This window comes from Suillus plorans (assembly GCF_016647745.1).
Source record: "Suillus plorans strain S12 chromosome Unknown HD556scaffold_21, whole genome shotgun sequence".
In the NCBI taxonomy this organism is placed as follows: domain Eukaryota; kingdom Fungi; phylum Basidiomycota; class Agaricomycetes; order Boletales; family Suillaceae; genus Suillus; species Suillus plorans.
In genome coordinates this window covers 583,842-605,515 of record NW_024537405.1, presented here as the reverse complement: position 1 = coordinate 605,515, position 21,674 = coordinate 583,842, and the positions used below count along the sequence as shown (strand labels likewise).

The 21,674-nt window shown below is 41.6% G+C and overlaps 4 protein-coding genes across 4 annotated transcripts; all 4 read right to left on the bottom strand.

Annotated features, from left to right (window-relative positions):
- Positions 1–352: 352 nt before the first annotated feature.
- Positions 353–565, bottom strand: HD556DRAFT_1219161 (uncharacterized protein; the record flags this gene model as incomplete). The annotated part of the gene is made up of 1 exon (XM_041296759.1): positions 353–565. A coding segment is annotated over one exon (213 nt), but the record flags the coding sequence as incomplete, so codon positions are not given.
- Positions 566–1,003: 438 nt separating this feature from the next.
- HD556DRAFT_1235355 (uncharacterized protein) lies at positions 1,004–1,372 on the bottom strand (the record flags this gene model as incomplete). Its single annotated transcript, XM_041297741.1, has 1 exon — positions 1,004–1,372. A coding segment is annotated over one exon (369 nt), but the record flags the coding sequence as incomplete, so codon positions are not given.
- A 12,898-nt stretch (positions 1,373–14,270) lies between these two features.
- Positions 14,271–15,190, bottom strand: HD556DRAFT_1535752 (uncharacterized protein; the record flags this gene model as incomplete). Its single annotated transcript, XM_041309610.1, has 6 exons — positions 14,271–14,467; positions 14,504–14,533; positions 14,724–14,757; positions 14,793–14,909; positions 15,046–15,122; positions 15,158–15,190. The coding sequence occupies 6 exons, from the start codon at positions 15,188–15,190 to the stop codon at positions 14,363–14,365; spliced, it is 396 nt and encodes a 131-aa protein (XP_041161563.1). The 3' UTR covers positions 14,271–14,362.
- A 3,341-nt stretch (positions 15,191–18,531) lies between these two features.
- HD556DRAFT_1307465 (uncharacterized protein) lies at positions 18,532–19,152 on the bottom strand (the record flags this gene model as incomplete). The annotated part of the gene is made up of 2 exons (XM_041300029.1): positions 18,532–19,077; positions 19,123–19,152. The coding sequence occupies 2 exons, from the start codon at positions 19,150–19,152 to the stop codon at positions 18,532–18,534; spliced, it is 576 nt and encodes a 191-aa protein (XP_041161562.1).
- Between the last annotated feature and the right edge of the window lie 2,522 nt (positions 19,153–21,674).

Genomic DNA, 21,674 nt, shown 5'->3' with positions numbered 1-21,674 from the left:
TTTGCTTTTAGCTAGTTAACCCTATAGACTGGCACCATACTATTGGTTTCATTTTTTGAATAGACAGTAGTACTTACAGTGACTCAAAAAGGTAATGCACAGCACATGCAAATTATGTAATCTTCACCGCTCTCGTCCTCCTGCAGAGATAGCGTTGAGAAAGTATGCTCTACAGAGAGCCCTAGGTATGTAGTTACTAGTTGTATGAAGAAAATTGTATGTACTGCAAAATATAAAATGTAAATGAGTGATTAAAATGAAGAGTACCGTGCAATTCTTTTTTGGGTGTAGTAGGTCTAGGAAAAGAATGAATGTAGTGAGCGCAAATCGAAAGTTAATGCCACAAAACTTTCTAATACTTAGTATGTCCCCCTTTAGCATCAAGAAGAGCCTTAATACGCTCTGGCATACTCTCATATAACTTTGTGATGTACTTCTCCTCAACACGACCCCATTCCTCCACCAAAGCCTCCCATAACTCAGTGCAGTTCCGTGGCAGCGGCGTGCGAGTGCGGACACGACGATCCAAATAGTCCCAAACGTGCTCAATAATGCTCATATCCGGACTATTTGGGGGCCAGTCCAGTGTATCAACCTTCTTTTTCCGGAACCATTCCTGTGCCAGTTTCGAAGTGTGCTTCGGATCGTTGTCTTGCTGAAAATAAATGTTCGTTTTGTTGATTTCGAGGTCACTAAGGGTCCCAAGGAATTTGTCCGTAAGAATCTCGACATATAAGGCAGCATCCATGTTGCCATCAATGCGGGAAATTCGGCCTAAACCTTCAGCAGTGATGCACCCCCAAACCATGACTCGTCCACCACCGTGTTTCACCACCTTTTTTGTAAACCGTTGATCAAATTCATCCTCTGGCCTCCTCCAACACCATGAACGACCATCCGATCCAAAAAGATTAAATTTAGACTCGTCCGAGAAGATAACAGCCTTCCAGTTATCTGCTGACCAATCAGCATGGGCTTTGGCCCACTCTAACCGCCTCGTCTTGTGAGCTTCTGTCAAAAGGGGTTTCGTACGGCGAATGTAAGCATTTAAGCCACATGTTTTGAGTCTTGTCCGGATTGTTTGGGGATTGATCTCGGGGAAATATTCCTTTTGTAAATCAGCAACATCATGTGCCTCAGTGCGTGCCAATGCACGGACTGCCACACGAACGTCATGGGGTGTGAACTTGCAAGGTCGGCCTGGTTTTGCCTTGATATCATAGTAGTCTTCAGTTTGAGCATACTGCTTGACAATATGGAGCACAGTAGTGCGATGTAGGCCAAACTTTTCGGCAATTTCTGCCTCATGTAGACCTGCTGCTTTGTCACGACAAATTCGAGCCTTTGTTGTAGGAGTGGAATATCCTGGCATGGATGTATAGTATGCAGGAGGTCTTTCAATAGATATATGAGTGTTGCGGAGGTGTTTGTGGTCAAGAAAACTGCAGTGGGGGCACTCTTTCGTAATGCATGCCGTGTCAAAATATAAAATGCACAGCATTGTCCCTACAAAAGTCCGTGTAGTCAATTCAAATATTCATATTATCTTAAAAAATGACATCTCGCCAATAGCCAAGACATGAATCATTATATTGAAATACTTAGAACAGTGATTAATGTAATGTTGCTGAAGTACGAGGACGAAAGGTAGTAATTCATGTTTTGTGCATTACCTTTTTGAGTCACTGTACATTCATCCATCCAAGCATGTTGTTGACTCTTATGAGCACCATCAATCCTTCAAAACCATGCCAGCTTGTCAGACTCTTGTCTAAATCTATTCTCTTCAGTAACATCCATATTGACAGTAAGTTGTTCTGGCAATATTTCTTGATAAATATTTTCCAGATCTTATTGATCCATGCCAAGCATTTCCATAGCAGATCTTGCCCTTTGATAGCTTCTGACTAACTTCTCGATTTTGAGGCTGCACCTTTGAGTATCCTGCTTTGACCTTGTACCAGTCCAAACAGAATCAGCACTTCGAAAGTATTGATGATAGATGACAGCCTTCTGGCCAAGAGCCAATTGAATCTTTTTCAAGCAATTGTTAGCTTGACCTTTTCTCAAGGCTAATTCTTCTTCTTGCAGTTTGGCTAGACCAAGTATATTAGCATGGTCATGAGTCACTGATGAAGGCATCCAGATGACCATATCTTCTGCTGGAATTTCTTCATCAATCAATTCTGAATTGTCTTCATCTGAAACCTCCCAAGCTTGTTCATCAGCTTCTGCCATGCAAAATCGAGAGTCATCAACATAGACTGTACCCCAATCCAATTCTATTCCCTCTATCATTTGATCTGTGATCTCATGAAATTTGGTAATTCAAGCAGCTAGTTTCAGCCATTTCTCTTGAAGAGCAGCCTTCTGAGTAGCAGTGGCATCATATGGGAGCCAATGAACATCTGACTGTAATCCATCTCTGATATGAGTTGTGATCATTTAAATTTGGTTTACCAAATATAAAAACAATGTACTGGGAGTCTTCTAGATTAATACCTTGAAGGATCCAAGGAACAGATCCAGGCCTTTCTATATCCGAAGTCTCTGATTCTGTTAATGTTAATTGAATCTCAGCTATTGTAGGGGCTTAAGAATTACACAGATTTGGATTAGTCATATGTTTTGATAAAAAAACAAGGGGATTTACCTTTGTCAATCTTTAATTGATAAATGTTAAGATGTTCTCCCTGAACTTCCATTGCCATCTTCTCATTCTTTTCCCATATAGCAATTTTTTCAGGGTCCAAAGAATGTGTAAGCTTATCAAAAGAGAGCTTGGTATTACTAATACCCTTGACAGCATGTTTATGCTTTTTAAGAGAGTCTTAACTGACAGAAATATTTAATTATGTATCCATGATATCAAAAGGGTTGCTCACTAATTCCAATCATTTTTTTCCAGTTTAAGTCCCTCATGTGATCATCTAATATTTCTTGTCGATGATATTGACTCATTGACCACGCAGTAGGTGATATTTTGTTGAAAGGTGCCCAAAGAGTCTCCATAATTTCTCCATCCACTTGTCCTGCTCCTTCAATGAAGTTAAGACTAAATCTTGCAAAGCAGAGAAGTTTGTGTGTGCTGAGATGAAATTTACCAACACCTGTCAGAACCTGCCTTTTTTCAGGGAGTGATAATCCTAGGGAGTTGTTGATATGGTGTGCGAAATTTATACACTACTGACACCATATATCATAGATGATCAAGGAGGTTTTGATATTGTTGGAATAATAATTTATAGCATTGCAGATTGAGTAGTCAACATTCATATGACTAGCAATGTGCATGAACTTAGGAATATACTTGTTAAACAAAAGATAGAATTTACCATTCACCCTTCTGAAAATCCACCACAGTGTAAGGAACAAAGCATCCATGACATGCACAAGCAGTTGCAGCCACTCCAGTTGCTCGAAGATTACTTCAATTTGTGTTAGCTGCATTAACAGCACAATGATTGCTGCAAGAGGACCGCTGGTATATTTATCTAGTCAAAAGGTGCAGACAAATTTAAACCCCAACTTGAACATAACTCCTTGGTCTCCTTGGCTGATGATAAATGAGCCTGGTAATCAGCATCTGTTACCATATACCCTAGGCCATCCGATAGAGTGACATCAAGGTGTGGTTGTTTCATATTTCATGTGTTGAGCAGTGAAGTTGCCATCCACTACATATCTCTGCATAACTAGCCAGCTGTTTAAAAAAATGTCAATGATACTGCATAAATATTGAGATATGATTGACCAGCCGGTGTAGAGACTCGTGCCTCTCATTGGGTGATATGGCAGTTTTCACTAGGGAGTACATGGCACGAACTTGTAACATCACTCTGCATGCTATCCGCAGCTATTCCTATATGAGGCGCAGCTTTCCCGCGCAACATGCAACATGCGCGCACACTTCCCACGCTTCATGATGTATATGCGCACGCGCTTTCCTGTGCTTGAGCGCCCTATAGCACCAGCCATCCGGAAGCATCCATCCACTGTCTACCAAGCTCTCTAGTGCATATATTTCCATTTCTCTTATTTGCATATCATTCCACCTTTATTTTTATCATGGACCCTTACTTACATATATCTTTACATGCCTTACTCGCTAGCACTTCAGCTCCGCATGACAGCACTTAGGCGCCATACATAAGTGCCAGTAGTACATACCAGAAGGTAGTTTAGCAACCCCCATGTTCATACCACACAACTGAGCTTAGTTGGAATCACTCCCTAGAAAGAAGCACTCACATTCCATATCTCTATATACGCGCACGTACTTTCCCGCGCCTTCGTGCCTCGCGCGCGCCTGCGCTTTCCCGTGCTTCGCATCAGCCAACCAGTAGCACCTTCAGCGCCTACTTCTAGATCCTTGCTGCACTTGCTTCCCCTTTAGGGTCGAACGCACTTGTCGTGTCAAGTATAGCAGACTAGGCAACACACGACCTTACAACATTTGGGCAACGACACCACTGTACATTGTGGATAAATACTCCTGTGGAATGTATAATGGTCAAGGCAGTGGTTGTTGAAGTTGGTTGAGTGAATGTCTTAACTCCAGCATTATTCTCATTCTAGTCTATCCTCATCGACATCTTCCCAATCCTGCATGGTTTCTTGAGACCATAGACATGACTGACCTCCATGACCCATATACCAGATATACCCAAGCTCTGAGAGTGATGTGTCCTGGAAGCACTTTCCATTCCATTCCATTGCTGTAGCTTATGAAATGGTAATGATTGGTGAGCTTTGAGAACACATGTGTGGCACCATCCATGTTCACCACTGCAAGTCAAGCAATGGAAGAATCCTTCTGTGCTTTGGCAAGACTCGCAGGTTCCTTCATTGATGATATTTTTGGACTCTAGGATGATGTCCAAGTATAGTTGGTGGAAGATAAGATAATTTTCAATGAAGTTATTCTGAGTCTTTGTTTCGACCTAGTGAGTAGTGTTGTTTCTCTCGTGTTGGATGAACCTACCTTTGTTTGTCGTCTCACAATTTATGAACTAAAATCTCCCTCAAGCTCTCTGTCCAAGTCTTCTGGAATCCCTTCCAGTTCTTGAAGATCAAATCTTGTTCTTTTATATGGACTACAGGATGCTGATGTCTCTTATTGTGAAATCTCATAAGAGCTATCAGCACAGGCCTTAAGCCAGATGGGCTTCCTCTTTTTTCCTTCTTTTTTTTGTGAGTGACATATACAACATCCAGGTCCTTTCTTTGGGATAGTCGACCTCTTTCTTTGTAGGAGAAAGACCTAGACTTCTGAGATGACATGAGCGGCAGAAAAATTGTGAAAAATTGTCAAAGTTCACTAAGTAGATAATCAATATATCACTAGCCTAACTGGCCAAAGGGACCACTAAAATTGTGACTAATTTGACCTTAATCTTTTATTTCCCCCCTTGATCCGCTGGCCTATTCCTTTCAAATTATTCTCTCTCACAACTTTGTGCCTCAATCTTTTTTTTGCTTGCTTGACCCTCTGATTGGTTCACAATAAGTGCAAAAATTCTGTCTGAAGCGGAAATGCAGGCCCGGGAACCCCTACCCTATCTTGTACCTTATTCTTCATGAAATGTGCAATGAATAATGTTCACCTTTGTTCCAGTGACAGACTGAGTGCTGCAGAACCTTCATATCAAGATAAGCTACCATTGTAAGTGAAGAAATAATAAACTCTCACCCTCCTAGCAATATATGACATTGTTCTAGGGGAATAAACCAATTTGGCTTCCAGGTCTTCGATAGATAATATGGCATCATGTTCAATACCCAAACTAACCAGCATGTCATAGTAGGATGGAGCCTCACTAGGGTCCTAATGACTCAAAGTCACCCAGTTTGAAATGACTTCCAATATAGAAAAAATGGACGGCTACTGAGAAACTGAAACTGACTTTTGAGACTACCAAGTTTGACTTAACACCTTTGAGATTGAGTCACAGCCTACCTGAAATAGCTTGGGTGCTATGGTTGTGGTTATGGCATTCCAGAAATATTTCGAGGTTAACATGACAGCTAGCCAATTTTGGACTGAGTCAGAGGAGTATGACACTGATGCCACCAATGGATCTATAAGCCTCTGATTCATTAATTACCATCAGATTCTCAATAAACCCTCAAATGTAAATTAAGTTTTATCTCACGTTGTTGCATGAAATAAGCAGGAGACATAGTGACTCATTCTGCCCCAAATATCCCTCCTCCCTCTGGTACAAGGAAGCTATGTGAACGCCAGGATGGTTTTCAGTCAGTATCTGATCCGCTGGGAATTGTTCCAAGGAGAATATCTCGAAGGCCTAAGGTAGCATTATTAATGAAATTCTGATAAATTAATTAATTAGCTCCCATGACCTATATCTTGGGGCTAGAACCTTACAATATGGCAAGGAGACAAAATGTCAGGGAGGAACCAGACCAAATTTTTTCCATGACAGTCCACAATTGTAGCTGGCTCTGCAATTGTTCCTATCGCAGTTCTGGCGAAATATTTTTGAAGCTTAGCATGTTGCTCTGTTGCTCCATTTGTCTGAACTGGGAAACATTTGACCATATCAGCATACTGATCAACATCCCACAGAACATAGTCTGTTTTCACACACTTAGTCTATTTTTGATTTTACTTGAGTGATTATACATACAAGGGTTTAAGATAGCATGGACAATAGTGAGGGCTGCCCGTTCAATTTCATAGTCTGAAATTGAGGATGTTAGTTGGTCATAATCAGTCTTTGGCTCACTTGACCTGCAGGATTTCAGGCGCAAGTGGAACCTCAGCCTGAACTACTAAGTAAGAGTGTTGAAATAATGGAAAGTACATACCTAGTCTTCTGTAAGAGATGAGACTAAAGTACACCATCTTTGAAGACTGGTGGTGCAGAGGGATCTGAGTTCATAATTGCATCTATCTTAGAAGTGAGTCATTGATGCAATTTCATGGATTCAGTGTTCATTGAGAAGTTCAATTCACACGGTCATGTGACTTTTCCAGCCAGCAAAAAATTAGTCAAAGCATGTCCATTTGCACCATACAACAAAGTAATAAGACAATTTATGTCAACTACTACAAAATTTATAAGAGATCAAAGGGGAGATGCAATACTTGAGTGAGGGGGCCCTCCTCACCCAAGTCTTGGTTCCAATAGAAAAGTAGATAATAAAAATAATACTAAAGGTAAACTACAAAAATCCTGCATTTGAAATATTTTAGATAGTGAATGTCACATAAAGTAGAACACTTAACTTTAAAATGTAATAGAATCGCTAATCTGCAGGGAGAATCAGTAAGAAAACTGCAGGAAGGAGAAGGACTCACTTACACTGGGCACCAAAAGCACAATCTACACAAAAGGGAGCAATGCGTCACACAGCTCAAAGCACAGGAGCTACACTAAGTAGCATGCACTGCGTGAAATAGATCCCCCAGAACCAATAGAATTATGTCTGGAAAAACATTATCAGTATTATGAGACAAAGATCAACCACTCACCATCATAGATGGTATCAGAAGAGAGACACCGGTCAGAATAAGAGAAAACCTAACAATAAGAGATACAAATCTGGGAACAAAGTGTCAGTACCATTGGATGAATATCAAGGACTTGCCAACAAAAAGATGACACAATCAAAGGGATGTTGGCATAACAGCAAAAGAGATGCCATTAAGGACAACTCAGATCTAAAAACAGCTAGGTTAGTATATGGGGACCATAAAAGGATTGACTTACCTGCGCTACATATGTTGAGGTACTGAAAAAGGCAAGGTTAGTAAGTGAAAGCACAAAGGAAAGCCACTTACTGTACTCAGAGGCGACTTTGAGGGAGAACCTTTGGGTCCTTGCAGAGCTGCAGCCCCTGCAAGGATCCAAAGATAGCCTTCAAGTCATATCAATAGATAGTGATGGCAAGAATAATGACATGATGGATGATAGACATTGTGGTGAAGGAAGGAGGACAGAAAGTTGAACCATGGAAAATTGAACTTGAGTGTGATAAACATATCACTTTATAACTGTTTGTTCTACAACAAAATTCAGATTTAGCATTCCACACAATCCAAATTCAGAATATTTATTATTATTTGGTCCATTGTTCAGAACATGTCAACATCCTAAATCTACTACCACAATCACTGCCATCTTTTGTCTTCTCTTTCAAATCCAGCTTCACCATTACCATTCGGCTTTTTCCAGACGCCTCTTAACCACATTCGACGTGTCCATGGCCAGAATGAAACAAACAGCCTGTGAGGCCACTGGCGGATCAGCAGGTTGTGTGAAGTTACTGATAGGCGGTGCTACTGTTAAGACCGTGCACAAAGGGTAGGACTGATTCTGAGGGGCTTGGCTTCAGCTCGTGCGCTGCGCCCCTTACCCGAGTATGTGCCCTTAATTTCAGAATGATGTCCGAAGAAAGTCCAAGGACGTCCGAAGGACATCCGAAGCGCGGGAAAGTTTGGAAGGACTTTCCGGATGAGTGCAAGTAACTTCCGGACGAGTGCGGGAAAGTTCTGGAGGAACTTCCGGAAATTACGATGAGGTTTCGTCCTGATACGGATACGTGTAATGGCTACTTAGGACAAGTCCTAAGTAGAAGCAAACAGAGGAAAGGCTGCAAGGACAAAGTCCGAAGCAGAATAGGTCCGGAGGACCGCGGGAAAGTTTCGGACGAACGTCCGGAAACTTCGGAGGATCGGATGAGCGGATAAGCGGAGCTCTGGCCTAGGGAATTTCTCCCTAGGCCCGAGATGGATATTGACTAAGTCGATAGACTAGAACTGATGTGAGGACTTAGAGTGAGATCTAGTGCGAGGACTAATATGATATTCAGACTGAGAAACTACAGGACATATACAAGAGTTTATATACTAAGGAAATAACGGAAAGATCAGTAAGCAAGCGTCCGAGGCTATGTATGAAGCATAAGCAAAGTTATCAAGCGCGAGTTGGAAATGAAGCATAGGTTAACAGATCAGTAAGCGTACCGGTAGTAAGTATAACCGAGATACCGAGGACAAGGAATACCGAATAGAGGAATAGGCTGTGTTAACGTTATATGCACAGGAATTGAATTAGGAAGCTTATCGTATATCGGATCGGATCAGATCGGATCAGACCAGACGTCCAGATGAGATGCGTGGATATATGGGATATGACATTAGGGTGATGGGACAGAGGATGACTGATGCAGGCTAGCTGAGGTATGGAGGTAAAGGGATGTGGATGTGGATGTGCAGAGTGTAGGGATCCGGATGGATAGAGGACTGGAGACATGGATAGGGTGTCCGAAGGTCCGGATGAGGCGTGGGAATATTGTTGGATGTAAGTCCGGAATACGGGATATGACAGCTACAGGAAATAGTTCGGCTGTTGGGCGACAGGATGACATTGAAGTTTGCGAAGGATTTTGCCACAATGATGTGAGTCTTAATTTTTTATTTATTGAACAGTTGACATATCTCATTAGTTCTGTATAATTTGCGGAGATGGTTCTGTGGATAACAACTTTCTCCTGTTGTGCAACAAATGTCCATGCGTCGTCTGCACCCACTGCATTATGATTCCCCTTGCTTTTGCACAGGCTGTCCATGCACCACATGTGACCTTTTGCTGTATCTGCTGTCACATTACAGGACAGCGCCAAGGAGCCAATACCTTGGCGCCATACTTTGTGAGTGTTCAAGTCTTTTGTGATTTATATATTGATACACTATTAAACAAAAGGGTTTCTATAGGAACAACAAGCCAGTACTGGATTCATTCCTCCCCATCTGTGCTGCCCTCGAGATCAACATGACATCACAACTCTCTTCTGACACTCTCCTCTTCATTTATCTCACCCTGGTGGACTATGATACCATCGGTACCTCATTTGAACTCACTGCCTTACTAGGATGTAGAGCCCAAAATAGGTGATGTTTTGGGTGTTGTGGGGTAATTTCCACAGTAGGTCAAAAATGCAGAGTGTAGGAATAATGTAGCTGAGTTTTGAAGTTCTAAAGGCTCAATGTGGTGCAGGCACCATTATGCATAAAGCTGTCAAGGTGGTGGGATCAGCAACAACCATGCATAACCAGGGATCTCTTATCAGCCAGGATGATGCATAAATATGATAGAATAGCCTATTCACCAACAGTGCATGAGATTGAAAAGTATTATCCTATTGTAATGTACATGATATAGGGACTTTAATGACACAATAATGTAGTATACAAAACAAAATAGAATAAAAACCAACTGGCGCAGTGGAGCACTGTGACAATGTGACAAAATAGTGTGCTCATCTGAGGGTCCATGTGATTCTGGGCTAGGGGAATATAGCTACAAGCAAAGTAAAGAGAGTGAATTAGTACTAGTAGACTTTAATGTAGATAATTAGTTTTATGATGAGTGATGAATAAAAACAAAACTTACAAATAGCATGTTATACTCACAGATGTTCCTGGAGGGACCCCTTCAAGGCCAATAAGTGGATGAATTTGCAAATTGAGGTCCACAAAGAATCTGATGAATGCAGTGAATATAGGATGTCCGAGAAGTATAACCATATATCGAGATACACCTGCAAGTACACCTGCAGATGCTGACTCATCTGACCATGGGTCTAAAAACTGTAGCTTATATGAGTCCTAAATCCTGGATACAACTTACCAAACCATATAGCCCAAAAGATAGAGAAAATGAAGGAAAGAAATTGGACAGGACCAACTGGTCTTCCTTGCTAGTCCCCAACCTCTGCCCATTGTCTTACTAGGATGTGATTGGCAATAAAATCACTGGTTCTCACTATCCTCTACAGTCAACGGTTCAGACAAATACCAACAGTTGATAATGTGGTCGTTCGTGGGAGGAGGTGTAAATAGCAGGGTCATTCTAAACAAACTTCTAGTGACTTTAGGTGTGTTGAGACAGTGACCATTAACTGGCTTGATGCAGTGCTTAGGACACTAAAGATAAAGGCTTGATGCAGTACTACAATGCTACTAGAAGATAATTGCAAAAGTATGCAATATGAAGATGAAGATATAGTTCACAATGGTACACAATGAATCAGAGTAATATCTCGTAAACACTCCCTATTCTCAAAAATTAGAGGAGATCAAACTAAGCCTCTAACAAAATCAAATTAACCGAAATACATGGCTTCAAAACTAACTTCTCTGCTGCTCAGGCACTCACAATGAGTATGATGCAGAATCAGAACAGAGTACACCCTCTTGATGTAGTCTTAAAGCAGCCAAGCTCTTAATATTATTGAATAAAGTGCTAGTCTTATTTGTTATCATTCTAATTGTTAAAAATATGTAAATTCTCCTCACAGAAAAGGTATCCTGTGTCTTTAAAGAGAATGTGACAAAACTACAACTAGATGACTGATAACCATGTACCAGCTAGTGTGATTCAAGGATTGGCTCAAGGTAGGCCTCAGAAGATCAGTATGTTGTGGGAAAAGATGACAAAAGAATGGAGGGAATAAACTTAATGTTCACTCAGATGTTTACACAGATGTAGGGTGAGAAATTCAGGAAGATACTCAAATTCTCCTCTCTTTCTCTTAAAGGGGGATTGTCTGTCCTCTCAGGAAGATTGTCATTATTCAGAGGGGAAATAGAGCCCCTTATATACTACTCTAAATGTGGCTGTGTAACTATCTAAATAAGGAAATATGGCTCATAATGACTCAAACTGAGTCATTGTAGAGATGTCTTATGATAACTTGTTCACTCCTCAAATATTCTCATCTATCAACTTTCTTCATTCAAATTCCTGACTAATCCATCTCATCTTACTAATCCATTTCATCTGACTAAGCCAATAATCACCTATGAACTGTTGATACATTGAAATGTTATATTGAATATGTTTCAGAACATACAAAAGAAATGTAAAGAATGTGTGAGAAAAATTGCTGAGTAATATATTATGGTATGTTTGGAACTTATCTTTGAATAGCATAAGTATTAATTGAATTATTATGTAGTGTTGTGGGTTTGTTATGTCTGAAAACTACTCAAATCAAATCATAACATGTTATAGAAAATTCTTAGTAACATTGTAGAGTACAGTAGAGGATATCAAAGCTCAAAAGGAGCCATAACCATGCACAAAACAAGGTTGGTGCGTGTCATCGCACATCAATTTTTGATGCCATACTTTCCCAATGCCGGCATGGAGTACCACAAGGTAACTTTGATATTGGTACTACTGTAATGAGACAACAATTGCTGGACACTACACAAAGTAAGTAACCAGCAATATAAAATGTTGTGGTCTTGTGCGGCCTAGTCTGCTATACTTGTAGACAAGTGCATTTGACCTGAGGGGTTAGCCATCTGGTATTAGCTCGAAAGTAGTGAAATGATAAGTGATCAAAAGTCCGAGTGTGGGAAACAAGGTCTGAAGGTGTAATCACGAGTCCGATGCCAAAGTGTCGGGTCCAATGTTTTCGTGTTAGCGGACGGGTTCAGCAGATTATGGAGAATAGCAATAGCGAGTGTCAGGAAAGTGAGCAGTATGGGAAATATAGATAATGATGGTGAAGGTTCAATGATACTGAGAGGAACAAATGAGGCTCCTGACTGTATCTATAAATGTTGTGAGGTCGCACGTTGCCTAGTCTGCTATACTTGAGATGACAAGTGCATTCGACCCTAAAGGGGAAGTGAGTGCAGCAAGGATCTAGAAGTAGGCGCTACTGGTTGGCTGATGCGAAGCGTGGGAAAGCGCAGGCGCGCGCAAGGCGCGAAGGCATGGGAACGTGCGCGCACGTATATTAGAGATATGAGATGATAGTGCTACTTTCTAGGGAGTGATTCCAACTAAGCTCAGTTGTGTAGTGTGAACATGGGGGTTTCTCCACCCTCTCTGGTATGTACTACTGGCGCTTATGTATGGCGCCTAAGCGCTGTCATGCGGAGCCGAAGCGCTACCGAGTAAGGTATGTAAAGATATATGTAAGTAAGGGTCCATGATAAAAATAAAGGTGGAATGATATGCAAATGAGAGAAATGGAAATACACGCACTAGAGAGCTTGGTGGACAGTGGATGGATGTGTCTGGATGGCTGGCACTATAGGGTGCTCAAGCGTGGGAAAGCGCACGCGCATATACATTGTGAAGCACGGGAAGTGTGCGCGCATGTTGCGCGGGAAAGCTGCGCCTCATATAGGAATAGCTGCGGATAGCATGCAGAGTGATGCTACAAGTTCGTGCCATGTACTCCCTAGTGAAAACTGCCATATCACCCAATGAGAGGCACGATGTAGAGACTCATGCCTCTCATGGTGTGATATGGCACTTTTCACTAGGGAGTTCATTGCACGAACTTGCAGCACCATTCTGTGTGCTATCTGCAGCTATCCCTATATGAGGCGCAGCTTTCCCGCGCAACGCACGCCATGCACGCACCATTCCCGCGCTTTACGATGTATACGCGCGCGCGCTTTCCCGCGCTTGATCACCCTATAGCGCCAGCCTTCTGGAAGCATCCATCCACTGTCCACCAAGCTCTCTAGTGCGTGTATTTCCATTTCTCTTATTTACATATCATTCCACCTTTATTTATATCATGGACCCTTACTTACATACATATATCTTTACATACCTTACTCGGTAGCGATTCGGCTCTGCATGACAGCGCTTAGGCGCCATATAAGCGCCAGCATTACCTACCAGGAGATAATTACTTTACCTCCCACTTACCCACTTACTACCTAGCAGAGTATAGTTGCAATCTATTCCTTGGCACCTCGCATTCACATCTCTTGTCTTGCATCATATCACCACTTAAGCAAACTCACACTTACTTTCACTTGTTTCCACTCACGTGTGCGCACCTGCGCGCTTTCTCACGCTTCGCATTTGCCGACCAGTAGCGCCTTCAGCGCCTACTACCAGATCCTTGCTGCACTCGCTTCCCCTTTAGGGTCGAATGCACTTGTCGTCTCAGGTAAAGCAGACTAGGCAATGCGCGACCTTACAACATTTACAGATACAGTCTGGAGCATCATTTGTTCCTCTCGGTATTGTTGTTTCTACAGCGGTTCACCTGGCACAAGAGATGTCAGGGAAAACAGGTGCTGGGGTCATCGTTTTATTGGATTGCCCTGACCCTCACCCACCGGCGCAGTTTACCTGGCATACGCGTCAAGGAAACAAAAGGTGTTTGAGGACCCCCAGGTTAGTAGTTTTCTTAGTTTAGCTTAGCTTTGGTTTGCATAGGTAGATGACTGGGGACAGTCATGATTCAAAGTTCCCATGAGATGTAGGGATTCATTTCTGGCTGGGCTTGTAGAGACTGTTTTTACCTTACCTTATGTTGGCACTTTTGTAGCTTACATAAGCAAGTTATCTTTTCACCAGTTACCAGTAGGAGTCAGAGTACTAAGCAGTTTTTCATGATATTTCCTCTCCTCTGAGCCTTGAGCCTGGTCCAGAAACCCTTTAGGGTCGAATAGCAGCTAGGTTCTGCAAGACCCAACATTGTTCAGACTCACCATCTGAATTGTTGTACCTTCAACAAGTCTCTACAACAGGTATTTCAGATAGAAAGAGCGGTAATATTTGCAATGTCAGCTAAGAACTATGAAATATCAGGTTTGACCACAAAGTGTCGGGGACCGGTGTAGCACTCAGGCTCGCGCTGAGCACGTATTCAGCTAATTCCCAATGCATGTCAAACACCCGAATCACTTCCCAATGTTATCCAACACTTACCCGCTCAATCCGACATTTATCCGCTAACCGGACGCTAACCCGACATAGTCCGACACTTATCCGACAGACCCAATGTTTCCCACGCATTGGACCTGATATTTTCCCGTGCACTTGTCCTCCCTATGTCCTGTCCTGTCATATCTATCCCCACTAGGTGTGCAGTTATCTATTTTCACATCGCTAACACTGTAGACCGTGTTATTACATGTCCACAGTACCACATGTCTTATTACATAGGACATCGGACTACCGCTACTACTTTCGCCTATAGCACTCAGAAATTCTACATAGACACTATATATTTCGCATACCTCCTACTTACTTATCTACCTTTCTACCTCTGAGTAGGAGGAGGTCATCTGATATTTGTAGTTCTTCGTTGAATTCTGCAATATCATCCTTTCATTACCCGAAAACACTCCGAAAACACTGACAGTAATCCGCCATTCACTATCCCCGACATTCATTACATTCCTGACACTAATCCGATGTAACCCGATGAAACCCACTAACCAAAAACCAAAAAACATCGGACCTGATGTTTTACCTTTGGACTCGTAATTATACCTTCAGACTTTGTTTCCCGCACTTCAGACTATCTTCCTTTTCATATAGCTAATTATTCTAATACCTTACAGTGAACCCCTCTGGTCGAATGCACTTGTCTCGCAAGTATAGCAGACTAGGCTGTGCAAGACCACAACATTTTTATATTGCTAGTTACTTACTTTGTGTAGTGTCCAGCAATTGTTGTCTCATTACACCACGCAAGACCACAACATTTTATATTGCTGGTTACTTACTTTGTGTAGTGTCCAGCAATTGTTGTCTCATTACAGTAGTACCAATATCAAAGTTACCTTGTGGTACTCCATGCCGGCATTGGGAAAGTATGGCATCAAAAATTGATGTGCGATGACACGCACCAACCTTGTTTTGTGCATGGTTATGGCTCCTTTTGAGCTTTGATATCCTCTACTGTACTCTACAATGTTACTAAGAATTTTCTATAACATGTTATGATTTGATTTGAGTAGTTTTCAGACATAACAAACCCACAACACTACATAATAATTCAATTAATACTTATGCTATTCAAAGATAAGTTCCAAACATACCATAATATATTACTCAGCAATTTTTCTCACACATTCTTTACATTTCTTTTGTATGTTCTGAAACATATTCAATATAACATTTCAATGTATCAACAGTTCATAGGTGATTATTGGCTTAGTCAGATGAAATGGATTAGTAAGATGAGATGGATTAGTCAGGAATTTGAATGAAGAAAGTTGATAGATGAGAATATTTGAGGAGTGAACAAGTTATCATAAGACATCTCTACAATGACTCAGTTTGAGTCATTATGAGCCATATTTCCTTATTTAGATAGTTACACAGCCACATTTAGAGTAGTATATAAGGGGCTCTATTTCCCCTCTGAATAATGACAATCTTCCTGAGAGGACAGACAATCCCCCTTTAAGAGAAAGAGAGGAGAATTTGAGTATCTTCCTGAATTTCTCACCCTACATCTGTGTAAACATCTGAGTGAACATTAAGTTTATTCCCTCCATTCTTTTGTCATCTTTTCCCACAACATACTGATCTTCTGAGGCCTACCTTGAGCCAATCCTTGAATCACACTAGCTGGTACATGGTTATCAGTCATCTAGTTGTAGTTTTGTCACATTCTCTTTAAAGACACAGGATACCTTTTCTGTGAGGAGAATTTACATATTTTTAACAATTAGAATGATAACAAATAAGACTAGCACTTTATTCAATAATATTAAGAGCTTGGCTGCTTTAAGACTACATCAAGAGGGTGTACTCTGTTCTGATTCTGCATCATACTCATTGTGAGTGCCTGAGCAGCAGAGAAGTTAGTTTTGAAGCCATGTATTTCGGTTAATTTGATTTTGTTAGAGGCTTAGTTTGATCTCCTCTAATTTTTGAGAATAGGGAGTGTTTACGAGATATTACTCTGATTCATTGTGTACCATTGTGAACTATATCTTCATCTTCATATTGCATACTTTTGCAATTATCTTCTAGTAGCATTGTAGTACTGCATCAAGCCTTTATCTTTAGTGTCCTAAGCACTGCATCAAGCCAGTTAATGGTCACTGTCTCAACACACCTAAAGTCACTAGAAGTTTGTTTAGAATGACCCTGCTATTTACACCTCCTCCCACGAACGACCACATTATCAACTGTTGGTATTTGTCTGAACCGTTGACTGTAGAGGATAGTGAGAACCAGTGATTTTATTGCCAATCACATCCTAGTAAGACAATGGGCAGAGGTTGGGGACTAGCAAGGAAGACCAGTTGGTCCTGTCCAATTTCTTTCCTTCATTTTCTCTATCTTTTGGGCTATATGGTTTGGTAAGTTGTATCCAGGATTTAGGACTCATATAAGCTACAGTTTTTAGACCCATGGTCAGATGAGTCAGCATCTGCAGGTGTACTTGCAGGTGTATCTCGATATATGGTTATACTTCTCGGACATCCTATATTCACTGCATTCATCAGATTCTTTGTGGACCTCAATTTGCAAATTCATCCACTTATTGGCCTTGAAGGGGTCCCTCCAGGAACATCTGTGAGTATAACATGCTATTTGTAAGTTTTGTTTTTATTCATCACTCATCATAAAACTAATTATCTACATTAAAGTCTACTAGTACTAATTCACTCTCTTTACTTTGCTTGTAGCTATATTCCCCTAGCCCAGAATCACATGGACCCTCAGATGAGCACACTATTTTGTCACATTGTCACAGTGCTCCACTGCGCCAGTTGGTTTTTATTCTATTTTGTTTTGTATACTACATTATTGTGTCATTAAAGTCCCTATATCATGTACATTACAATAGGATAATACTTTTCAATCTCATGCACTGTTGGTGAATAGGCTATTCTATCATATTTATGCATCATCCTGGCTGATAAGAGATCCCTGGTTATGCATGGTTGTTGCTGATCCCACCACCTTGACAGCTTTATGCATAATGGTGCCTGCACCACATTGAGCCTTTAGAACTTCAAAACTCAGCTACATTATTCCTACACTCTGCATTTTTGACCTACTGTGGAAATTACCCCACAACACCCAAAACATCACCTATTTTGGGCTCCTGATACATTGTTTCTACTGTTGAATGGATGCTGGGGATCATTTGTTGAAGTCTATCCACCTGGAAATAATAGAATGAGAACATATTTTCTCTTTTCCCATATATATGCTATATCTATTGATGTAGAAGGTTCCAGGAGGTAAAATAAAGATGGGAATCTCTTCATGTATACTCCTAAACATGTTCTGAATCACCTGGGACACTTCCCTACCATATGGGAAAAAATGTGAACCTATTCTGTATTCTATTATATGTTAAATGGTCTCTGGAGGAGGAGCAGGCACACAAATGAGCAAAAAATATGGTCTATTATATTATATTATACATATATTCCAAACTACTACTTATATATGAAGGAGGACCTATTGTGGTGTAGTGGTGAAGCTGCAGTGAGGTGGGGAGGGTGTGAAAATAATTAATATTGTGGAGATTCCCAAAATGGTTGATGTTTTGGGTGTTATGGGGTAATTCCCATGCTGTGGGGCTGAAAATGTGGTCACATATTTGATAATCCCAGTTGGGCAGTGATTTGTAAGCTGGCAAGTGCCCAAAGCTTCTATAAATGATTCTCCTCAAGGATACATCCTGTTGGACAATTGGATAGTTATAGAAAAGTATGTATCGGTATTTATGGGCTGTTGTGACTTGTCCATTCAAGATGTATTAATATAACGCTATGGGCTGCAAGATCATCCGCCAGGCGGGCAGCAGCCTTGCTGGCAAGAATAAGATGAACTTGTCTTCTGTGGTGATCTGCAGGTTGCAAAGCCCCTCTGACTTGAGTTCATACATGTGATATGTATTCCAGTCATGTTCTGGCCTCCACCTTGCTTCTGTGACCAGGATTACAATGCAAGGCAGATGCAACCTGCGGTACGCAAAATGGTGAATGCTCTGAGTCTGGTAGTCAAGTGTCTGATATAATTTCAAAGCCGACTGTGGAGGTACAATACTCCGCAGTGAGGAGATCAATGATTGAATATCATCTTCAGATAGAGATGGCAGTTTGCATGGTGGGGCTCCATATAAAGTGATGTTGGCTGGTAGATAGCTATTGAACTCTGATGACTTTCCGACCCAGTCCAGGGCAGTAATGTCACCTAACAATGGCACAATCTCCTGCAGGAGCTGGCTGAGTGCGCTCTGCTTCTTCTTGCCATAATCAACACATAGGCAGACACCAAAAATGCTCGACAGTGAATATGCAATCTAAGAAGTAAAGTAGAATGGTTTTGGGAATGATCAGGTGCTCACGTAGCTTTTGCCTATTTCGCTAAAGGCCATGTGGTTTGCGCTTAGCTTGCTTAACCTTGATTTGGAAACTCGTGTGGTTTTGTCACATGTTTTCAAGTGCCAACTCAAATAGTGTCGCCCTTTGGGAACTTAGCACAACCTTGGTAACTGTATATGTACATGACATTAAATAATGAAAAAAAGATGTGTTTGAGCAGGGCAAGGCAGATATGTGATTAGATTTAAGTTTTTTTCCTACTGTAATTGTTATGATAGTATTTGTATACATACAGCAAATAATGGAACAACATATAATACAATTACAGACAGGGAAAACAAATATGAAATAAATGAGATTGGGAGATGAATGACAGAAGGTTATGAAAAAATAACAAATAACAAAAGGGAGAAAAAGACCACTTAGAGACTCAAAAACTGGAGAATGGGAGGACAGAAAAATGGGAATGGGAATGGGAAAATGGGAGACGGGAGACGGTGTAGAGACTAATATCTCTGTGGCCTTGTAGAGGTCTAAATTCCCAACGTTCTAATCACCTACCGGATACAGCGCGACACATATATTGCTAGTGTGCTCTCAGCGCTCCATCAGCCGCTTGCGCACATGGGCGCTTTGGTTGCGCATTGGCGCGTGCATCTTCAGTTCCATTCCCCATCCTCCGTCCATCCATTCCATGTCCGATCGGTTCGTCGGTGCGTATTCCTATCTGTTTTCTCATGTTCTGACATATCTCCGGCGCTTGTGCATATATTCTGTATGTTATAGACCCTCATTACATGTTATCACGTATTCGCTTCGCTTCTCAGTTCGCTTTAGCGATTGACAGCACTTAAACACTTCATAGTTAGAATATATATATCCGCATCTCGTTGTAGAAATGACATCTTTCTTCCCGCACATCATTGGACTTTAAGTCTAAATTCTCTGTTATAGCCGCCCAAAACATATCAGAATATCTAAAGGAATACTCGAGTGCTTGTCATCACGCCCTTCTAGAACCTCTGTTACTTGTCCTCCGGCTCGTTAAAAGAGTCGCTCCGCTCCACCCATACGCACGCCATCACACCTCGTCACTCGATAAGCACTTGTTAGCGCTTCCGCACGTTTGCGCACCTTACCAGGCTTGACTAAGCGCCCGGTTCAGTGTTTCCCTCCAATTATACATACAGAGGAACCTTCTCAGTAGCAATCCCCTTGGGCCGACATTGGCTCGCGCACAGAGGACCATCTGAGTATATCTCATACTACCTATTTACCTACCCTTTATATTCCTCATCTACAACGGGAGACGGGAGAAAATAAATACATTCAATGATACTGTTACATATTTTGTAATTTGACTTTTGTCAAAATACTACTCAAAGAATGTAGAACTGACTGATCTTATGTACTATAGTGATACTCAAAATAGGTTTTGAAAACTCGCTTAACACCCTTTGAACTCTCGGCTGAAAGTGTTTCAGAGAGTTCGGCTGTTGAAGGTCAGACCGGCATGGTAAGCGGAGCTTGAAATCTTCATGCCTCCTGCTCGTCGTTCTTGTCATATCCTGTGTTCCGGACCCGGACCTATCACACACATCATTTCCAGAAGTCCAGATCCGGCCGATGTATATCCATGTCCGGATCTGACCCGCGTCTAACTTCCGCACCTTATCCCTTTGTACGTTCCTACTCCAGTTAGACTATATCATTTTCTGTACCTCATTTCATTTCCGCCTTTATTTTCATCTGTTCTAATCTCCAGGTTCATTTACTATTTTCCGATAGACTAGTGTTTGACTTTTCTATACACTCCGTCCACAGCTTTGTATAGCTTCGGACTACGCATCTCTGTTCTCCGATAAGTCCTCAGTAGTGTTAAGACCGTGCACAAAGGGTAGGACTGATTCCGAGGGGCTTGGCTTCAGCTTGTGCGCTGCGCCCCTTACCCGAGTATGTGCCCTTAATTTCAGAATGATGTCCGAAGAAAGTCCAAGGACATCCGAAGGACATCCGAAGCGTGGGAAAGTTCGGAAGGACTTTCCGGACGAGTGCGGGAAAGTTCCGGAGGAACTTCCGGAAATTACGATGAGGTTTCGTCCTGATACAGATACGTGTAATGGCTACTTAGGACACGTCCTAAGTAGAAGCAAACAGAGGAAAGGCTGCAAGGACAAAGTCCGAAGCAGAATAGGTCCGGAGGACCGTGGGAAAGTTTCGGATGAACGTCCGGAAACTTCGGAGGATCGGATGAGCGGATAAGCGGAGCTCTGGCCTAGGGAATTTCTCCCTAGGCCCGAGATGGATATTGACTAAGTCGATAGACTAGAACTGATATGAGGACTTAGAGTGAGATCTAGTGCGAGGACTAATATGATATTCAGACTGAGGAACTACAGGACATATACAAGAGTTTATATACTAAGGAAATAACGGAAAGATCAGTAAGCAAGCGTCCGAGGCTATGTATGAAGCATAAGCAAAGTTATCAAGCGCGAGTCGGAAATGAAGCACAGGTTAACGGATCAGTAAGTGTACCGGTAGTAAGTATAACCGAGATACCGAGGACAAGGAA